Raw genomic sequence first — 20,380 nt, forward strand, 5'->3', positions numbered from 1 at the left:
AAAAAAAATTAAATTTAAATTTAAAACAACTTTATTGATAAAAAACTTCTTTGGGATCTATATGTGGATAATAATGCTTTCTCCGATCAAAATTAATTCAGTGATCAACACTCGCTATCAAGCTCATTTGGCATTCGTTGGTTGTACATCGCTGCTTCACTGAGTAACATTCAAATATTTTTTGTAGAAAACCTGCCATCAGCCATGGATTGAAAATTAATGTGAAATGACCTCGATGATGGCTATCCTTCAGTGTTAGCGAATTACCCGCATTTTTGATTTCATTAGTTTTCGAGGAAGAGAACGGGACAAAATAGGTTTTAAATTAAAAACACCGATATCGAATAATCAAACAGGTGTTTGTTTAATAAAAGTATTAAAATAAAACAAATATCAATAATACAATTCTTACTTAATATTAGGTATAACATCGAAATTGTTTCCCTTTGTATCTAAATAACTTTTGCTGAACTGAAAGGCACAGAATAATTTTTTTACTGGCTTTACGGCTCTAGGTTCACCCTTTTTGAGCCTACACATAAGCAAAAGAGGAAAGCCACCTTTAACGATAATTTTGTGTGCGAGTCCGACTCGCACTTGACTTATTTTTCGTACTTGTTCCTTCACCGGAAAAACAATAGGCAATGTACAAAATGTTTCAACATGGGCAAAATATGAATGATAATTGATAACAGCGCCGGTAGGTACATTGAACACATCAGTCATGTAGGATGTAGGATGTAGGTAGGTAGGTACTTATTGCGCTAAAACCTATTTCTAGATTTGAAAAACTTAAGTTTGATCGGTTTCCAACCTGGCAGCGGTGAGGACGCCGCAGACTTGTCGTCGGTCGAACTCCTTGCTGGCGAGGTCAGTGCAGACCTGTTGCTGGAAGGTCTCTCGGGCGGTGAGGACGCTGCAGACTCGTCACCAATCGAACTCCTTACTGACGGGGTCAGCGCAGACTTGTCGCCGATCGATCTCCTTACTGAAGGGGTCAGCGCAGACCTGTTGCTGGATGGTATCTCGGGCGGTGAGGACGCTGCAGACTTGTCACCAATCGAACTATTTACTGACGGGGTCAGCGCAGACTTGTCGCCGATCGATCTCCTTACTGAAGGGGTCAGCGCAAACTTGTTGCTGGACAGTCTCTCGGGCGGTGAGGACGCTGCAGACTTGTCACCAATCGAACTATTTACTGACGGGGTCAGCGCAGACTTGTCGCCGATCGATCTCCTTACTGAAGGGGTCAGCGCAAACTTGTTGCTGGACGGTCTCTCGGGCGGTGAGGACGCTGCAGACTTGTCACCAATCGAACTCCTTACTGACGGGGTCGACGCCGACTTGTCGCCGGTCAAACTCCTTACTGAAGGGGTCAGCACAGACTTGTTGCTGGAAGGTCTCTCGGGCGGTGATGACGCAGCAGACTTGTCACCAATCGAACTCCTTACTGACGGGGTCAGTGCAGGCTTGTCTCCGGTCGAATTCCTCACTGAAGGGGTCAGCGCAGACTTGTTCCTGGAAGGTCGCTCAGGTGGCGAGGACGGCGCAGACTCGTCGCCGGCGGTAGAACTCGCGGCTGACGAGGTCGGCGGAGACTTGTCGCTGGGAAGTCTTTCAGGCGGTGAGGACGTCCCGGAGGAAAGGCGCGCCCTCTTGCGGGAGGTTTGGGAGCGGTGCGGGGTGCGCGCGCGGCGGCGGCGTCTGGAGGCGCAACAAATATAAATCAAAAAAGTATGCATGAAAGCTGAGGCAGTCCCGACAAGCAGCAGGCACGAGTCCATCGCAACTAGTGTTTGTGACGCAAGCAGCTGTATGAAGCGGTCACACTGCTCAGCGTCAGAGCCGCTCTTACTCTACAACAATATAGTCATGCATTTAGCGAAACCGGATACTGCACTGCTCTTCGTACCTCGACTTTATGTCATTTACCTACTTTGCTGGCAATTACGAAGAAAACAAGCAAACAGTCCAAGATCCCTGAGCCGTGCAGACCTATGACATTATAGCAAATCTGGTAGCATTAGTAGGTAGTCTAGGTACAGTAGATAAGCTAACAGTTACAGTCTTGTTAACCTGAAAGCGGGCCTTGTTTACAGGTATAGCCGGTACTAAAGATACAAAAAACAAAGCATTCAGTATTGCCAGACCTTTGGAAGATCCCTTCGAATGAGACGTAAGGGTAGGTAGACCGATTTCTCCGAGGTTTCTGGATCGATTTGCAAATTTCTTTTAATCAATAGAGGTTCGTTAGGAAGTTCGCGAGCCTTCTCGCGTTTATTTATGGGACCTTTTTCACATAAAAAAAATTACGCGCCTAAGTTCTGGAGATACAGGAATTGTTGATAGTGAATTAATATTGTAGGTACCGAGCAAGGACTGCACGAGCAAAATCCCTCAACCCTGAACTCCTAGGCCGTGAGGATTCAGGGATTCAAGAAGGGATGGTGAATTAGTATTGTAGGTATCAAAGGACTTTATGGTTACCTCTTAGGGGGCATGGGAGTACAGCACCCTGCATTATCAGGATTGAGGGATGCGACTTGGAATTCAACCATGAAGTCGTTTCTTGGTACCTATAATATCAATTCACCTTCAACAGATCCTTAATCCTCACGGCTTAGAAGTGCAGTAGGTACCATGGCAGCATCAGGATACAAACCCCTCAATTGCCTCTATACCTACCCATCCCGTGAACCACAATAGTATAGTACGCGACAGGTCGAGATGGCAATCGGGTTACGTTATGACCTATCGCGTGTTCTTGAGTGTACGTCTGACACAGCCTCTGACGTGGACGAGATGGGAATCAAGGAGATTTAGAAACAAAGTTGTATTTTAGAGTGGAATATTCCCTCTTGGTATAATAGTGAGTTACGTTCACAGTAGACGCCAAAGCGACCCACAATTATATTTTGGTTAGAGCTCGGTAGTTATTTGACTCACACTGGAGCCGATTCTCTTGTACACAATGGTACTGATTCTGAGTACAACCTAATTTTAGAGTATTCGCATTCTCTTCTTATAATATAACATGAAAAGGACAGATGCAGTTTAACAGTTTTAAATTTAATTTTTAGATAGTAAAACCCGTGATTTTAGCGCACAGTCGCGAGTCTACTGTTTGTAGCGTGCACGAAAATTTAGTCTTTAAATGTAAAGTTCGTGTTCTATCCCTTTTTAGCATTGTTAAAAAGAAAAGGATGCAGATACTCTAAATTTAGTTTAGAGAAAGACAACGGAATCGGTGTCAATCTCTAAACTAAATTAACTTGTCTTAATCTAGTGCTATCCTTTTCCGCAAGCAACATTATGACAGGGATAACATTAGATATAGACGTGTCATTTTAGTTTAGTTTAGAGATTGTGTCCAAGAGAATCGACCCCACTATGTGCTAATATTATACGATTATTTCAACTTTTTACAGTAGCCGGCAAGAAATATTGTACATCGACCTTTAGAATGAGATTTCGGCTTTGTAGAGCGTTGTCTCTGTCACTCATACCTTTGTGACGTTTTGTCGGTCTCAACGACAGAGACAACGCTCTGCGATACTGCTACCTCTTTCTAAAGGTCGATGTATAATATTTTCTGCCGCGTACTGTAATAGAGTAGTACCTATGGGAGTTAGAGGAGGGTGCCATGTAACAAATGCTGCTGGTTCGAAATTGATGAATAAAAACTATGTTTTTAAAATGTCTTTTATTATAAAAAAATATATTAAACTTAGTTTCTTATCTTTTACATAATTCTTACCTTTAACGAACATAAACAACATAGATAGCCCGTTTAGAAAATATCAAATATCTCTTGTTACATTATAGTACAAACAAATATTATAATTTCTTTCTACAAAACTACATTACGAACTAAAATGTGAAAATTATAAAACTGAAGAAAACCATTTATAATGGACTACGGAACAAAAAGACAATCACAAAAGTCGATTCAAAAATTTTGAAAAATAATCCATACTAATATTATAAATGCGAAAGTGTGTTTATCTGTCTGTCTGTCTGCTAGCCTTCCACAGTGTTGGAACTGGCTGTATACTAAATTGTTTATATTTAAATATGTTCTTATTCTTATTTTTTCTAAGAGTTTTTGTTTTACATTCGATGACATATTGGCTTACTTCAAATATATATCTCAAACAGGATGTCCAAGTTTTTCTTTTTACTAATATTTTTCCTATATAATCAAAATATCCCAACACACGGCCCATCCGTTATACTGATTTTGACGAAATTTGATACAGATATAGCTTGCATCCCGGGGAAGGACATAGACTACTTTTTATCCCGGAAAATCACAGTGTCGCCATGGGATTCTTAAAAACCTAAATCCATGCGGACTAAGGGTGAGATCTATAGAGCGTACTCTGACTTAGCATAGACTTAAGACAGAGTTAAAACGAGACAGAGCTATATCTCTCACATAAACCTGTCTCGTTTTAACTCAATCTTAAGTCTGAGCAAAGTCAAAGTGCGCTCTATAGATCTCAGCCTCAGTCGCGGGCATCATCAGTAGTGACGTCACACGCTAGGGCGCCGCCGCGTGGTACTTAAATGATCCTTGCAAGCGCAAGTTCCATAACTTTTTCATTTGTATATTATTATCTGTATCATATTTTAATGATTCTTTCATATTTTTGTAATTTTTTTATAATTAATTCATAAAAAAACTCCATTCATATAATGTTGAATTGCAAGTCGAGGATATGACACGCTCTAAACGGGCTCCACAATACTCTACTCTACTCATCAAACTACCGACTACATACTACTTAGCTAATCAACATTTGTCTGTCTCTTGATACATAACAGCATAAATACATACGTTACATATACATATAGTATGGGGAAGGCACTCATCAAAACAATATCCAGAAAACAGGACTATTTTATAAGCAAAAAATTATATCTTAATGATACTATATCATAGGTCTGTGAAAATATATTATTTATGGTACTATATATATAGTATACTTTTATAATGAGAACCTAGAGCAGTATTCTGTGTATTGTTAGGTTTCTATGGATGCACTCAAATGAACTTACGCAGTGTTTATTTAATTCGATCGCACATGTTTGGACATTTAGGTTGAAATGACCTCCATATCCATATTTAAAGCCTCGATAGCTCAACGGTTAAATGAGCGGACTGAAAAATCGAAAGGTCGCCGGTTCAAATCCCACCCGTTGCACTATTGTCGTACCTACTCCTAGCACAAGCTTTACGCTTAATTGGAGGGGAAAGGGGAATATTAGTCAGCAATAAACTTGGCTAATATTCTTTATTAAAAAAAAATATATCGTAGTTCAATTTGAACCAGACTTTACAATAAAAACTGTCTTAAATTCTGAGTAAAGTAAAATGCGATCTAGATTCTAGCACTAGACTAGGGAACATAAGTTTCAGCTTAGTGTACAGTACGCGGCAGAAAGTAATGTACATCGGCCTTTAGAATGACATTTCGGCATTGTAGAGCGATGTCTCTGTCACTCATACCTATATGACGTTTTGTCGGTCTCAACGACAGAGACAACGCTCTACAAATCTGGTATCTCCTTCTAAAGGTCGATGTACATTACTTTCTGCCGCGTACTGTACATGTTCGATCGAATTTATTAAACGTCGCGCATTCACATTGTACGTTGCTCTAACGGATACATAATATATAACTGCTTACATTTAAATATAAAATTACATATTTTATAACATAATTACTTAGGTATGATAATGTATTAAACAAACGGGTACAGTACTGTCACTTTCATAAGTTACGCCGATGTACCCGCACTCTAATCTTATCTCCAATGGCGCGAGAGTATCTCAGCCAATCACAGCGCGCGTCCGTCCGCTATTGGCTGTTGCTTACGCGCCATGTTTTGTTTTACGAATTATTATGAGCGAGACAGCACTGAGAGTCTCTTTTGGTCTTGTGTTTTAAATCTTAACGTAAAGCAATAAGATCTGTATTTGATTAGTGTGTATTCGGTATTAGTCAGCTTAAGAACTAGTTGTGGTGCGTTTTAAAATTCGCAAATTTAAATTTTAATCTATTAAAATCCGGTGCGGAAATAATTCCGCAGTGCGCGCACTTCTATGTAGTTCAGAGATTTTGCGGGGAAAAACGTACGGAATTTCACCGCAGTGCGCGCTGGCTCTGGTTGCGAATTTCAACGATTCGACTTATAAAAGTGGTAGTGCTGTACCGATACATTTTACAAGAGATCTATAATGCCAGATTGCTTATTAAGTACAGAATGTATAAAAGTCAAGTTAATTAAGTTAGATATAATACAAATACAATATACATACAGTGATCACTTGGCACAGAAGAGACACAATTATCGAAGGTTACAATGGATGGGATGGTACTACGGTGGTGTGTGGCGCTCACCCGGGCGGCTCGGAGTCGGACTCCGCGTTGTCGTCGCCCTCCTCCTCTTCGTTCTGTCCGCCTGGATACAATACAATACAATACATTTTTATTCAAATGCTTTTGGATCGTCAAAATAATTTCCCACTGGTTCGGAACGTCGCTCTTGCCGAGAAGAACCAGCAGAGGGCTCGGCAGTTGCTCTTTTCAAATGTTCAATTTACAAGAAGATTGCGCTTTTTAGGGTTCCGTACGTACCTCAAAAGGATAAACGGAACCCTTATAGGATCACTTTGTTGTCTGTCTGTCTGTCAAGAAACCTACGGGGTACCTACTTCCCGTTGACCTAGAATCATGAAATTTGGCATATAGGTAGGTCTTATAGCAGACATTCGGGCAAAAATCTGAAAACCGTGAATTTGTGGCTACACCACACAAAAAAAATTAAATTGTAGTCATGAACTAATAATTAGTATTTTCAATTTTCTAAGTAAGTTAACTATATCAAGTGGGGTATCATATGAAAGGTCTTCACCTGTACTTTCTAAAACAGATTTTTATTTATTTTTATGTATCATAGTTTTTGAATTATTGTGCAAAATGTCGAAAAAATAGGACTGTAGTACGGTACCCTCGTTGCGCGAACCTGACTGGTTTGTATTTCTCTATGATATATAAGATATGCTCACGGTTGCGCCGGGTGTAGTGGCGGCGCGCGGGCGGCGGGCGCTCCTCGGGCGCGTCGGTGAGCAGCGAGTGGCGGTAGGCCAGCAGCGGCGCCCACTCCTCGCCCCACTGCACCGCCGTGAAGCGCGACTCCGCGAACTGCGCACACGTCGTGTGAGTGAACAACAGACCAACAAACAAACAATACGGGTAGTGAGTTCAGCGCGCACCTTGAGCACGGTGCGCTTGTCCTGCTTGAGCAGCTTGCCGGAGAACTCGGCCAGCGGCTCCAGGAACAGCAGGTTGGGCGGCGGCGCCGCGGCGTTGGCGCCGTCCAGCGCGGCGAACGTGACGCCGGCGCGGTGCAGCGCCGTCAGCGCCTCGCGGTTCTTCACCGCGTCCAGCCCGAACATCACCGAGAAGCGCTTCGCCAGCTCCTGTACGCGTCCAGAGCAAACGCACAAAATGAGTTAACAATTTTTATCGAACTATCTTAAAACCCCGATTATGAAAGATTTAAAAAATAGTAGCCTGATGACATATTTTGAAATATTAATGATGAAATTCAAAGATACCTAGAAATGCCACGAATCATAAAGTAGACGTGAACAAGTATTCCAAAAAGTAGGCATAACCTTAGTGTGGAAAACAGCCTAACGCATTGGCATAGAAATTGCTGTGAACCTTGTGAACCCCAACACAAAACACCTTAAAAGATGAAAATACCCACATGACAACACGCGCTGCTGGTCGCGCCCTGCCAGGACGTTGACGCGGTGGGGCCGCTGGCTTGGGAGTTGGGACCTAGTAGTAGCGAATGGTGCTACTTCTTACATACGGAGCAGCGTGTTGTTTGGCGACAACAGTACATTGGGCGACTGGACTGGACGATATCACGCCATGCATCGACTTCTAATTTAGTTGTTTCAGTTGCTTATGTTCTTCGGAACAGTAAGTACAAATTGTATTATTACTGCTAACAACAAGTAGGCTTAACAATTCTTAAATAAATCTTATACAATTCGAATGTAACCGAGTTCAGTAACTCGGTATATATTTATTTTAAAAATCTATTGAAAGTGTGGTCGTGAAAAATGGCAGTCACCTTTAGCTCAAGGAACTCGGGCAGCTGACGTGTGGGCGCGGGGTGCCTCTGCAGCAGGTCTGCGAACAGCGCCTGCATGGCCAGCTGCATGGTGAGCGCGCAGTTCAGCTTGTTGATCTCGCGCGCCTTGCTCAGCGTCGCCTTGATGATGTCGCCGTAGTCGTTGTAGCACTGCAACATGCCGTGCGGCACGCTCTAACTACTGCTTTAGCACGGATCTCCTCTCAGAGTGAGAAGAGATTTGGCCACAGTCTACCACACTGGCCAAATGGTCATAGGCCACCCTGCTATCCAAGGGACTAAGACAAGCCATTTCAAATGAGATTCCTCCGGAGCGACAGCGAGGTATTGGCCATCACTGTACGTATGTAGATCTACTTGCACTTTGCAGTCTTTCGTGATACTTTATGAGACGATTTGCGCGAACTTCACCCTTTGCTCCATTCGAACTGCGGGCTTTACAAGATTCTCTAGGGGTAAGACAGATAAGACGGCGTTGTGGATTCCCGTGACTGTGACAGCGGAATCTGGTTACCTTGATGTAGTGCTTGAACACGTCTGCGGCGCGGCGGATGGGCGCCACGTTGTACACGATGAGCTTGCAGTAGGCGGCCAGGAAGTTGCGGCGCTTGTGCAGCTCCTCGATACGTCTCTCGTCTTGACCGTCTGCAACCGGCCGGCGTTCAAGCGGCGTGCGGACGGCGCACGCCTACTGAGAACTGGCTTCCAGACACGGACGGCCCATTGATATTGGGACTTTCACTGACCGATTCCCAATAACAGCTTTACTGGCAACTTTACTGAGTTTATGAGTGTCTAGAAGCCAGTTTGTGGTGCGTCATAGTGACAAGCAAAGAAATTGGAGTGTCGAGTGACACGCGCTAGTCGGAAGCCGCGCCGGTGGCGAGTCAATGCGCGATTGGCTCCCCGCCGGCGGTTCAGCGCTACACATCTCACGCAGCTAGTTACAGAATGTGAGTCATGCACCACTCTACGGACTACTCTCACAGGAACAAGCGTACGTCTCCGTTTGTCATCGCAGGTTAGTGCGTACAGGCGCGCGGCGCGGCCGGGAGGGATCTGCCAACATGGTGTTAGTTCCCAAGCTTTAGCCCGACTCCGCAGCTCCGCAGAGTATGACAAACCTCAACCGATGTTAAAAAGAAATGCAGAAAACATAAACGATGATGTAATTCGCAACGAAAATTAATCATCCATCGCAGAACGAAACATGCTCAGAAACCACGAAACTCTTCAAGAGTGTTAATATAATAAAAGGGCGACCCGAAACCGGCGGCGGGGCGCGGCGGCCGCGCGGGCGGTTTCGGCTCGCTCCGAAGAAGCGGGCGCGACATTTTTCCCTTAGTAATGTTAGGCGGGTCGCACGCGGACGGCGGAGGACGCGCGGCGTTCGCTCGGATCGAGACAAAAATATGCATTATGATCGGCGCGGCATTACTAAGGCAAAATGCGCGCACGTGGAGTGCGAGCGAGAGCGACTGCTTACCGGCGAGGTCCGCGGCGGCCGCCGGAGCGCGACATGCAACCAAACAACGCACGTTACCGCCGCCCCACTAACTCTGACTAACTCAACTCTTGTCCGTTCCGTACTAACGAAAATAATGCATATTTTTTCTCGTCGTAACATCTCCCTACCGTGCGTGGGTAAGCATCGGTGACGAGAACTTTCTCGTCCAAGTCGTACGAGAACAAAAGCGTGCCAAAGGTTCGCGAAACGGGGATTATAACAACAATATCTTGAGTTACTATTTTTTTTTAATCGTTTCAACCTTCCAAGCTGGAAGAATTTGCGATTTTATTGATATTCGGTTTGGCGACAAATTGCGAAATGGGGTAAGAAACTAAAAGTGCGAATCAGACTTGCGTATCGAGGCGTACCTTGGAAGGATAAGATATAGATATAATTTGGTTACAAAATTAATTATTTATTCGACCGCCTTAAGAACAAAATACTCACTTCACTATCAATCGCGTAATATTTTCACACAGGATTCAAAATTAATGACTTTCGAGTTTTCCGTTTATTTGTGCCGCAAAACCTACCTTCGTGCCCTGTAATGCAACTGAAGGTGCACGAAAGCGACGATGACGATGACTTTTTTATGAAAATGCACATTGAAAAGAACTTTTTACAGAGTTATTGACAATATTAACGTAATAGCTCAAGCCGTTTTTGGGAAAACCGCTTTTTGACAGTCACAGATTGTTGTTTCTCCATTATGAGGTATGGATCTTTAAAAAATACTACTTAAAGTTATAGGTTTTTCAAGAGGTATAAAGTGTTAAATAGCTTAAAACAAACGCAGTTTATCCTCCTGCGGTAAATATATGAGAGCCATTGTCCCCATATCGCGAGCTTTTGGTCCTCCGCAGTATATCTCCCCTTCGTACAATAACTTACAAGTAATAAATACCTCAAGTATAAAACTTCGCTTTAAAAACAAATAAATAGTCTCTATAGAAATGCTGTAGATAAAGTCAACACGATCCAATTAATGTCAACAAACAATATGGATTTTAACAACTAGAGAAAGCAATCTATAAGAAAATGGGGGAATCGACGTGAATCTAAAGTCAGTAGGAGACGTCGTAGGTGAGAAGCTTGGCTGCTAAATACAACATTTCGTTGTAAGGAACTTCTGACGTTTGCAATAAACAGTCCCCTGTCCCAAGTATCCATACATTCTTATATCATCAACATATATCAATATTATTTCTGATTCTTATACATATTATTTACATAATTATGTTTATTAAGATGTACATAAATGTTAAAGTAACTGAGTAGAATATAATGTATGAACAAATATAAATAGTGGGCAGCGTACAGTGGTGTGTGTGTGGTGTGTGTGGTGTGTGTGTGGCGTGTGTGACATGTGTGTGGGGCGCGTTACCGTAGTTGTGGTGCACGAAGACGAACTCCTGCACGAAGTCGTTGAGCAGGTCGCAGAGCGGCGCGTCGGCGTCGAGCGCGAGCCGCCGCGCGCCGCCCGCCGTCGCCGTCGCCGTCGCCGTCGCCGGCGTCTCCGCGAAGCAGATCAGCAGATCGCAGATGCTCGTGTAGGCCTGCAAGCGAAGCTGAGTTACAACTGCGGCTCGTGCCGGCAACACGGTGTGCAGACACGTTGTCCGATACCTCCTCGCGCAGGTCGGGCGTGACGCCGTCGGCGACGATGTCCCGGCAGTGCGCGGCGTAGGCGTGCAGCCGCTCGCGCAGCGCGCTCACCGCGTCCTCGCCGGCGGCGCCCCGCTCCTCCAGCTCGTGCAGCGACCACAGCACCGAGTAGAAGCACGACCGCACCACGTACACCAGAGCCTGACCAGGGAAAATGTGGCGAGATCAGTATGTCGAGAAGCCTCGAAAATATCACCCATAACGCTTTTTTACACAAAAAAGCCATTGCCCATCAAAAACCAAACCCCCACAAAAGCCTCAAAAACAACACCCACGTAGAGTTCTTTTCAGCAAAAATCAGCCATTTGTGATTCGTAAGGCCGGCCGAGGCACACTGACCTGTGTGGGCATCTGCGTCTCGTTCTGCTTGACGCACTTGGGCAGGTCCTCGAACAGCGAGTCCCAGATGTTGGTGTCGTTGAGGTTGTGGCACATGTACATGATGGACACCTTGCGCAGCGAATTGATCACGTTGAACAGCTCGTCGGCATCCGGCGTCTCCCCCTGACCATGCAGAATACACGCATCACAAATATTGCCAAACATCCATACTATCTCCTAGTAAAATAGGACCACCTCTCAAGTACGACCTACCAAACAAAAAAATAATTATTAAAATCGGTTCATATTTGACGAAGAAATCGCGTAACAAACATACAAAAAGACATCATACATTCGAATTGAGAACCTCCTCCTTTTTTCAAGTCGGTTAAAAATATGCTATGCCTGGTTAAAACCCTAGTGTTTACAAAGCTATTACACTGATCGCGAGCAATTTACGCTTAGAAATTGAGGAGTTCCGTTCTCCATCTCCGAAGGTATTCATCAGATCTTTACCAAATTAAAATGGGACCACCTCTGAAGTATGTTTATACAGAACAAAAAAAGAATTATCAAAATCGGTTCATATTTTGACGGAGAAATCGCGTAACAAACATACAAAAAAAAAACATACAGTCGAATTGAGAACCTCCTGCTTTTTTTGAAGTCGGTTAAAAACGCTACCAAAGTCCCGCGAGATTTGTCCCTGGACTCACCCCCTCGATGAGACTGCGGTACTCGTCGATGGCCTCCTTGTACCGGTTGACGCACGCGTCGGTGACGGTGGCGCGCGCCACGTTGCAGCGCGTGTACACGGCGTGCTGCTCGCTGCACAGGTACTCCAGCGTGCGCCCGCACGTCTCCAGCACCTCGGCCTCCGTCTGCGACTTGACGATGTCGCGGATCTTCGCCAGCAGCAGGTTCAAGTTCTGCAACAACCATTGCGATCACACTTCTCGCTCTCGACTCTTGACGCAGGCGCAGGCCAGTCGTTCCATCAAGTTCCCACTGGCTACGTGCATGCAGCCACAGCCACATTTGCTGACAACCTTCACAGCCCTCTCTGGAGACGCTGGCATGGTGCATCAGCACTAGGGATCCTATCAGGTCAATTTGTGATGCTATGAAGTCTCAACACTCACTAAATCAAAGTATAAGGAGACGAACAGTATCAGTAGCTAAGTGGTCTACTCACCCCCTCCTGGCGCTGCGTGGTGTACAGCTCCAGGTCGAAGTACTGCGGGATGGCCACCAGGTTGGTGAGCTTCTCGGGGTCCGCGCCGAACTTGTCCAGCAGCGCCGGCAGCGTCACCATGAAGTGGGTGGTCATCTTGGCGCGGTCGTCGCTCACCATCTGCGTCCAACTCACAAAACGTCACCCTCAAATGCCTACCACGTACATTAAGGAAAGAAGAGACGCAGTCAGCAGCTCGAACCCGGGCCGTCAGTTGCCGGGTCGGAGTCCTGTACCAATGTTCGCCGGATACACGCACACCGCATATCACAATGACGTAACGCGCTCTCCATGCATTTTGTACTAGAGTCTACATACAAACTATCAGAAATTTGTCATCCAGCGTGTGTCAGAAAGTTTTCCAAAAGAAATTTTCTGATATTCCACATGGCAGTAACGCCGTAAGAGCTCACCTTGGCCTGCTCCTTGGACAGCACCTGGTGGTGTTTGCGCGACGCGCCGCGCCCCACCGGCGGCTCGCCCGTGCTGGCCTGCCGCACGCAGCACAGCATCAGCTCGATGAGTGAAGACTCCTGAGGAGCACAAACACCGTTTTGACACCATCAGCAAGTTGGTGGGAGTGGGCGGGCCGAGCGTGTAGTGAGGAGCGGCAGTTCAAGAGTGGAGACCGCGTAGTAGTCCTAGCAAGCGGTAACATGGAGCGCCCTGTGGCCCGATGGACTGGCGATATAAGAGGGTGGCGGGAAGCGACTGGATGAGGCAGGCTGAGGTCATGGTGTGGTGACGATGGCAGCCAGGTTCACACTCACCTGTCTATTGTCCAGCGCTTCCTCGCCCGGCCCGGCCTCCTCCAGCAGCAGGTCGGTCATGCACTCCCAGTCCTTCATCATGGGGTTGGACTCTATCAGCGAGTCCACCAGATAGGCGCCGTGCTCGTGGAGCTGGCGAGACAAAACGATATCTATTAGCAGCACCAGCGTTGAGCATGGATGCTCCTCCCACCCCCCCCTAAATCTTTCTGGCTTAGTGTCAAATTTCTAGGTTCAGCTGTCATGACGTTACACGGATTGGTAAGCAACAGTGTTTTCTTAGAGAAATACATTACAATTTCAATCCGTGTGACGTCACAGTCGGAATTAACATGGCGGCTACGGTATCGCGCGTTTTGGAATTTGGATATTTGTAGAACAAATAAAAAAGTGAAACCACGCACCTCAGACTCAATGAAGAACTGCACCAGGTCGCGCACGAGCGGCGTGTTGGGCAGGCGCTGCTTCCCGCGGCGCGAGCGGAGCGGAGTGGCGGCGGCGTCGTCGCAGCGGAACAGGCGCACGTTGAGGAACTCGCCGGCCGCCGCCGCCACGCCGCGCCACGACGAGTACACCAGCTCGTACACGTTCTCGCAGTCCTTGTCCGTCAGCACGTCCGGGTGCATCCTGCCCAGAAGATAATGTCATTTGTACAGCGTCGACTGTCACTCATATCACAGCACTCATGTCACAGTTGCAAGGTATTACCTCTCCCGTGCCTCTATATACTCGAAACATCTGTTTTTGTACATAAGCATAGAAATTATTTTTTGAGTACGGCTGACACAATTTCAAGGTCGAATAGATTTGAAAACAAACTTGTAGTGCCAAGACAAAGAATAAATTTATACCAAAAAAAACGTGTATTGCATGGCCATACGCATCTATAATAAGTTACCAGAAAGCTTAAAAAAACTGAATACAAGTATTTTTAAATCAAAACTGTTTCAACTATTGTTAAATAGGTGCTATTATGCGGTGAATGAGTTCTTCGAGGATAATATTAATACCATGGTATAATTTCTGACTTTGTGACATTATAAAATTGTACCTAATCATTATTATGTATTTTGATTATAATTGTTTTTTGACTATTAATTTAATTTTTTGTTTCATTGACTATTAAGTAATTATTTTACAAATTGGTACTCAAAAATATTTGCACACTATTAATTTAGTAGAATGTTATGGCCTCTGATTATAGTGTAATTTTCATCTTTCTTGTACAAACATTCTTGCAAATAAATGATTATTTTATTTTTTTTATTTTATACCTATGTGACGTTTTGTCGGTCTCGCTTGGACGAACAATGGACGAGTGTGGTGGACTCACTTGAGTATAGCGATGACGAGTCGCACGGCGTGCACGGCGACCTCCGTCTCCTTGTCCAGCGACATGGACACGATGCGGTCCTTGAACTTGGACGTGAACAGCTCCAGCTTGCTCTTGAGCTCGTCGCACTCGTACAGCGGCTGCAGCGCCTGCAGGCAGCGCAGCCGCACCTCGCCCACCTGCACAATCCATACTAACATACACGCTCATACTACATGGGGAAATCTTCCTAACATACCCGACCGCTTGGGGGAGACATTTGGGATGTGAGATATTTAGCCACTAGAACCCCATATTTTTTTTAAATAACATAATATCTGCAAACAAGTACCCATTTGCAGCACCCTGAAAATCTCCAAAAACTACACCAACAACGATTTTTAAAAGATCAAAAATGGCTGACACTTTGGATTTAAAAGTGGACGTCATTTTCGCAATCTTTGTAGTTGTGAAAAGAACGATCTGTACCCCGAAAATTATACCATATTGATTTAAAAGTAAAAATTATAAATAAAAATAAATAAAATAAAAATATTTTATTTCAGACGACCCTCATCCATAACAATTTTAAATTAAATTAAAGCATTATTAAGGATATGAGTTTTCTCTTAACTTTTTTCTTTAAGTGTACCATAGCATACTTTTTTTTCTTCTTTTTAGGATTCTGTACGTCAAAAAGAAAAAAGGAACCCTTATATGTCCGTCTGTTGTATCTGTCAAATTGGAGGAAACAAAATGTATAGGGTAGGGTAACTGTTGACTGCACTGGAGGGACTGGTGACGTTGGTTACCTTGTCGTGCAGAGTCCAGCCAATGTACTTGAGGTAGAGGTCGTCCAGGAAGTGAGCCGGGAACTTCTCCATCCAGTTGCCTATCTCGGACATCGTGATGGCTCTGATGTCCGGCAGTGTGTCCCTGTGGAACATTTACATAGATTAGCTTGGCTGCAATCACACCTGCTGGCAAGTGATGATGCACGCTCAGATGGAGCACGCTTGCCTAGATGTCTATTCATTCTCAACTTAAAGGTACCTAAATTAAAAGTGAACAAAAAAACTGATGCCAGATGGGCATTCCATATCTTAGCCGTTGGAATCAGAAACGAGAAAGCAAATCGCTCTTTACGTGTCCATGGAATTTCGACTATAAAATAAATAAATAAATAAAATGTTTTTATTTCGACCAACAAGGATCATATTGGTGTATGGAACATTACCTGTAGCGATGTACGAACACGGACTTGAACATGTAGGACAGCATGTTCTTGATCTCCTCCATGTTCTCCTCCAGCTCCTGGCGCTTGGCCACCAGCACCTCGAGGCGCTCGCTGGCGCGCTTGTCCCGCGCCTTGAGCCGCTCCGCCTCGTACTGGCGCAGGCAGTTGTCGCAGTTCACGCTCGTCAGCAGCGCCACGTCCACCAGCGCCGTCATAAGCTTCATCACTACAGTAACATGTACAATTTTCATTTATCAGAAAACCCTCCAAGCCAGTTAGGAGCTGTGTAGCAGAACCAATATCAGGGGCCGAGATAGCAATCGGGGAGGGGACACCCAGCACACCCACACAACCCCTGCGCTAACTCGCCTCTTACTCCGATTGCTATCTCCACCTGGCGCATATTATATTTTTGCATTATTGCATCCAAAGTCTCTTCTGTCTGTCTTCATAAGCAGTGATGCATGCCGGAGAGTTCACCATGATGTGCTGGAAGGTGCGCGAAGTCTGCCACAGCACCATTTTGCAAGGAGAGTGGGCCGGCGATGGTTGATGCCACTTACCAGCCAGTGTGGCGGTGTGCCTGAAGGCCCGCACTTGCGAGTCAGACAGGCCGGTGAGCAGAGAGATGATGTTGTCCATGAGGTACTGGTCGTAGATGATGGAGTACTGGCACATCTTCACCAGCGTCTGGATGAACTCACAGAAGTTGGAGCGGAACTTCTTCCACGTCTGCCCCGTCATGATCAGGGGATACTCTCCGCTTTCCTGTCAACAATCAAAAACATAAATGCAGACTGTGGCCCACTTGCACCTAACTTCTTGAACTGCTTTATTAGATACAAGCTGATGCCCGCGACTTCGTCCGTGTGAAATTAGGTTTTTTTTAAATACCCGTGAGAAAAATCCGAAAAACGGGATAAAAAGTAGCCAATGTTACTCTCCAGGTCTTTGACTATATACCCATGCAAAAAATCACGTCAATCTGTTGCTCTGTTGCGACGTGATTGAAGGACAAACCAACAAACAAACACACTTTTACATTTATAATATGGGTACTGATTACTATTTATCTAACACCATACCAGACCATCAATAAGCGTAAATTATTACCTATTTTGAATAAATCATTTGACTTTGACTTTGACTTTACAGAGTAGCTGTAATCTTCCAGCTACCACAACAACTTGTTGTGAAGTTTGATATAGAAGGTGTACCTCATCAAACTCCTGCGTCATCTTCTTGATGATGAGCGTGTGATCCATCTGAGCCATGTCGGGGGTGACCTTGCCACGGCATCCCGAGGAGTTGATGAAGAACTGCATGAGCTGCACCAGCGCACTCTCCCGGTTGGTCTTGTACTCCTCTATCCACATGTCCACCACTTGCTGCAATTTAGAACAAAAATATATTACCCAAAAAAATCCCCTCCCCCACCCAACTAAGTGTAAAGCTCGTAACAGGTAGGGTTTGAACAGCTGATCTTTCAATTTCAGTCTGCTCCTAACCATTCAATCTTTTGAGGCTTGTTGTTCTCATTTGAATATGGCAAATGTGGTAGAACTACTCTACAAGCCTGGAAAACTTGCCAGCAATCAATACAGATCTAGCAGGAGTGCTTCAAATTTTAATAACGTTTGATTCAATATATTTTCAATGAATTTGATCCAAGAAGATTCAATAAGTTCTACAAAATCAATAAGACTCAATAAAAATATGTTGAATCCAAATATATCTTTAGCAAAGAAGTCATAACATGGTGGAAACTCTTCCTTTTGTTAATTCAGATGCATTAAATATAGCAGTTTTTGAATCTATCAAAAAGATATCAGTGAGACTGATATTCTTACGTGGAACAAACGGAAACTTACGTTAATAGCGGTTTTATTGAAGCGAAGTATATTGTAGAGGCTGTTCTCGTCGTCGCCCGGTAGCAACACCGGCGGCGGCGAGTAGGCCGGCGGCGGAGCGGCGCCGCGGCCACGTCCGCGCCCTCGTCCGCCGCGCCCGCGGCGTCGCAGCGGCGGCGGCGGCGGCGACTCAGCCAGCCGTCCCACGTAGCCGCCGTCGCCGCCGCGGCCTCGACTGCGCGTTATCCGCTTGGTCGGTGCTGGGGACGGAGACCGCGCTTCCTCCTCCGGCGTCTCTCCGGGCTCCTCCTGAAGCGCTTCCGGCGATGTAAAAGGGGAAACCGCGTTGGCGCCTTTCGCGACATTGAATGGCGCCACCGGCTCGGGTTCAGGCGGAGCCCCATAGTCGGCCGCCGGAGTAGCGGGAGTCATAGGATTCACGTACTCCGGAGGTGGGTCATCCATTCGGATGCGTTTCCCACCTCGTCGATGCATTTTGGCGTTGTTCTCACCCTTCTGATGAAAAATACATTTAGAATAACAAACTTATTTTTTAACACATTTTTACTGTCATAAAACAGGTGCTACGAAACTGAGGCACTAAAAGCGTTGCACAGGCACATTATAACTACCACTATGATCTCGCTTCGGTTCTCTTAATTTACAAAAATCAATAACCTGTGATCAATAACCTAATAACACACGGAAAAAATAACAATGGATGACGAAAAAATGGCGCACGCAGTCCGCAGCAAAAGTACTCTGTGGTCCGCAGACGCCACCAACCAAAGAGTAGGTTACCACGTAGGTTACTTAGTAGTACAGCATATAGTAGATAATCTATGTAGTACAGAGTACTTCAAAATTCTTTGGTTACTTCCATAGGGGTGCAACTCTAGAACATTAAAAAATCGCAAATTGAAAATCGCTTGTGGTGCCATCTAAGCGCGAGCACGGCTAAACAAATAGAGAACAGTTTACAAAAGACGTCGAGAATAGATGGCGCCTGGCGGGCACATTGGTGTAATTTTAATGACATTAATAAATTATAACCAAGTTTTCATGTTTTCGTGTGCTGTAGTAAATATTTATATTTCTGTTAAATTTATCTGACCCTGCTTTAATAACAGGACTCTGTAGTCTGTATTTCCTTTCACCACCTCGATAACTATATTCTAAGGATTGATTTAGTGACTCGATTCATGCCTGAACGATTGACCACGGCTACGGATTACGGACTTGTTTTTGCTTTGTGAAATGATTTTTCTGTGAATATATTTGTGCAGAAAAATGCCACGGAGATCTCGATGTGTGTCTGGATGTGACTAATTCGGTAAGTATAAAATCAGCTTACTCGTAATCTAACTCAAAATTACTTCAATGAGTCAAACTCTATGCACCATTAAGGCACCATTAGCACATTAGGTATTTTATCATGATACTAGGTATATAGTTCCTGCGATTTCGTCCGCTCGAAAAAACTATTTTAGAAATCCCGTGAGAAGTCCAATTTTCCGGGATAAATGTGGCCTACAAGTTACAACCGTCTGATGCAAGCTATCTCTGTACCAAACAGATGATGACCACCACTTTGTCTACGTGGATTTAGGGTTTTTGGGAATCCCATGGGAACTGTTTGAGTTTTCCGTGACAAAAGAAGCCTATGTCCTTACCTGGATGCAAGTTATCTCTGTACTAACTTTCATCATAAACGGTTACACAAATTTATTGTAAAAAGCTAGCATACAGACAGGTTGACACACTTTTGCATTTATCATATTGCTATGGATTATTAACTACTAATTCTGTAAATTTTTTGTTTTGTAAAAGTGTACTTACAACATTTGTTTTGAACTTTATTGACTAAGTTATTTTTATATTATAGGTATCAGCTATCAACTAATTAAGTACAATAAGTAAGTATAGACTAATGCATATTTTATGTTATTGCTTTTTCAGAGGTTTGCATGGCTTTCCAAAACCTGGCTACTCCTCTCTTTGAAACCATTTAAACAATGAAAAGATATAGTAGGACAACATTTAGAAAGCAAGACTGATAATGAAATAATATATAGTTACGAATTATCAAATTTGCAATCACCAGTTTGAAGATCGTTGAAATACACCAGTTGTGGTAGTAAAATGAAAGTTATGAAAAGTAAATAACCAAAAATTTTGGATTTGAGCGTTACCTATTTCACAATCTCGTGGGTCTTGAATTTGGGTATGTATTTTATGTACCTAGTTACGAATTTATGAAAATAAAATATTTTACAAAACCTTAAAACCTTTTTATTTCTATA

At 44.4% G+C, this 20,380-nt stretch overlaps 1 protein-coding gene across 3 annotated transcripts; it reads right to left on the minus strand.

Annotated features, from left to right (window-relative positions):
• Window positions 1-411: 411 nt before the first annotated feature.
• SA1 (stromal antigen) lies at window positions 412-18,830 on the minus strand. 3 transcript variants are annotated; one of them, XM_069503072.1, is made up of 21 exons: window positions 18,099-18,830; window positions 17,445-17,615; window positions 16,791-16,995; window positions 16,228-16,453; window positions 15,803-15,926; window positions 15,012-15,190; window positions 14,083-14,305; window positions 13,679-13,810; window positions 13,322-13,441; window positions 12,870-13,028; window positions 12,391-12,603; window positions 11,693-11,857; window positions 11,315-11,494; window positions 11,073-11,244; window positions 8,693-8,823; window positions 8,158-8,328; window positions 7,283-7,489; window positions 7,076-7,211; window positions 6,408-6,468; window positions 1,093-1,704; window positions 413-1,008 (listed from the first exon to the last, which is right to left on the minus strand). In XM_069503072.1, exons 1-21 carry the CDS (start codon window positions 18,570-18,572, stop codon window positions 765-767), a joined length of 4,305 nt encoding a protein of 1,434 aa, XP_069359173.1. In that variant the 5' UTR covers window positions 18,573-18,830; the 3' UTR covers window positions 413-764. The 3 variants fall into 3 exon arrangements, with proteins under 3 accessions (XP_034831620.2, XP_069359173.1, XP_034831619.2); XM_034975729.2 differs by having other exon boundaries at window positions 412-1,704; window positions 8,693-8,814; XM_034975728.2 differs by having other exon boundaries at window positions 413-1,704.
• Window positions 18,831-20,380: the final 1,550 nt, after the last annotated feature.

This window comes from Maniola hyperantus, chromosome 14, assembly GCF_902806685.2.
Source record: "Maniola hyperantus chromosome 14, iAphHyp1.2, whole genome shotgun sequence".
Lineage (NCBI taxonomy): Eukaryota > Metazoa > Arthropoda > Insecta > Lepidoptera > Nymphalidae > Maniola > Maniola hyperantus.